This window comes from Poecilia reticulata, linkage group LG20, assembly GCF_000633615.1.
Source record: "Poecilia reticulata strain Guanapo linkage group LG20, Guppy_female_1.0+MT, whole genome shotgun sequence".
NCBI lineage: Eukaryota > Metazoa > Chordata > Actinopteri > Cyprinodontiformes > Poeciliidae > Poecilia > Poecilia reticulata.
Window position 1 is genome coordinate 8,218,132 of NC_024350.1, and position 2,018 is coordinate 8,220,149.

Sequence of the window (2,018 nt, forward strand, 5' to 3'; positions counted from 1 at the left end):
ATATATAAGAATATATGTGCTGGATAATATTTCTGTTCAAGTTTGGATTATTACAATACAACGTTTATGATGAGCTCCTGAAAACAGACGGAAGCCCCCGTTAATATCGCCCTAATTATAGATCCCCAGATCATAACGCGTATTAATCCACGAGAGACGAGAGTCCAAATATTCTTTAAAGGTAGAGAAATACGGAAGCGCAGAATCCGAAGCTGTGAATCAGATGCCAACTTCAGCGTCTTTAAACTCAAACTTAAATCAAAAAAGATTTACAGTAAATTCCAACTATAACTGCACAGCTCACCAAGGCCCACAACGGCATGAAACCGAAAGGTCACAAATGGAGTTTTTTTTGGTTTGCTTTGAAGGAAAGCCAACCAAACTGGTTCGGACTAACAAACCAGTCCGAAGCAGTGAAGCAGTCATGTTTCTCTAAGCAGACACAGAAAAGACTAAACAGAACCAGTGGATGGAGTTCGGGAAGTTTCAGATCGAAATGAGGGGCAGACTCACCCTGAGCACGCAGCAGCTGACAGTAAAAGTTGACGGCGAGGAGAAAGCTGCTTATCGGGAAACACACACGCATCTTATTAAAATCCCAAAGAACATCGTGAAGAAGAAGAGCCAGGAAAAAAGTGCGGTGCTGTAACATGCCACTTCATGGATCCCCGTTAACTCTCTTTATTTCCAGGCAGGGAGCGCACAGAGCATGCGCAGAACGGAGAAGTGGCCGGTTTCTGGAGATTAGAACTGGATCCGAAAAACGATCCAGTACGAAACTAAACTGGCATAATCGGTGTGATTATGCCAGTTAAATTATGCCCATGCTAAATAAAGAGTTCTTCTGCTTTGTTTTAAATTTTATCCTTGCAAGCTGGAGTAAACAGCCACTCAGAAAAGCTTCACAGCATAAACTCCAGTCTTTGTTTTTAACACGTTTCAGGATTTATATAGTTCCACAAACTCCTCAGAGGCAAATCAACACTTTCAAAATAGTAAAATATTTAACTCTCTGTCAAATAAGTTAAATTAACACTGAGATGATGTAAAACAAAAAATAACTACTTCAATAGTGTTAGTTTAGCACAATCAAGTGTTGGATCTGAAAAAAGTAACTTCCTGATTATGATGACCAATAATTACAACAAGCAAATCAATTTTAAAGATTTTTTAAAATTATATTTTGAAGCTGGGGTTCCAACAGTGTGAATGATGACTCAATTTAACTAAACAAATAAATCAATATCAAATAGCTCATGAAATTGAAGTAGAGGAATCTGAACAACATGCCTTTCATCACTTTAAGCAACTCTGAAAAATGAAAATGATCATCAAAAGTATCAGTGAAAAGTTGTTTATTCAAAGCAAAATTATTGTCAACTACAGGTATGTTACTTATGAAATGCAAAACCCTGGCAATTCATTTTGCATTGCACAACAAACAAATCCAGTTCTATAGTCAATATTATCAACTGCAACATAGTTAGTTGAATACATATCTTCTGACAAGATGATCTGCAAGTCATCACTGACATCTTCATCGATAAGGGGAAATTATTTGAGAAGCTCCTGCTCCGTCTGTATAATGGCTATTGTTACCCAGTAATGAGATTTCCAGAGTTTTTGTACTGTTTACCAAAGGCTCCAGAATAGCATTAAACCATAGTTGTGAACATCTTCTACATGAAACAGGATATCAAATGAATCTTCATCAAAACTGAGTTAAAATTTAGGAGGTATGTTTCTAAAAACAAAATAAAGAGAGCTAAATTTGTGACTTCCATGTGTAAAACCCAGGTTTCTTTCTGCTTCAGAATCATCATAGAATATTTAAATTTGAGGGGAAGCTAAAATAGGAAATGTATGTTTTCTATTTTGAATTTTCATCAGATCAGAAATTTTGCTGCAGGATTTTGGATCATCTAGAGCAGCGGTTCTCAACGTGGGCGGTACCGCCCCCCAGGGGGCGTTCAGAGGACGGCAGGGGGCGCTGGCGGAAATTTTTACAAAAGGGGGGC

General features: G+C 37.9%; 1 protein-coding gene across 2 annotated transcripts in view; it reads right to left on the reverse strand.

The window, feature by feature from the left end:
- reck (reversion-inducing-cysteine-rich protein with kazal motifs) overlaps positions 1-705 on the reverse strand; it is a 120,619-nt gene extending 119,914 nt beyond the window's left edge. For both annotated transcript variants that reach the window (XM_008438544.2, XM_008438545.2), the window contains exon 1: positions 514-705. In XM_008438544.2, coding sequence (XP_008436766.1) covers positions 514-652 — 139 coding nt within the window. In that variant the 5' untranslated portion in view covers positions 653-705. The remainder of the gene's footprint in view (positions 1-513) is intronic.
- Between the last annotated feature and the right edge of the window lie 1,313 nt (positions 706-2,018).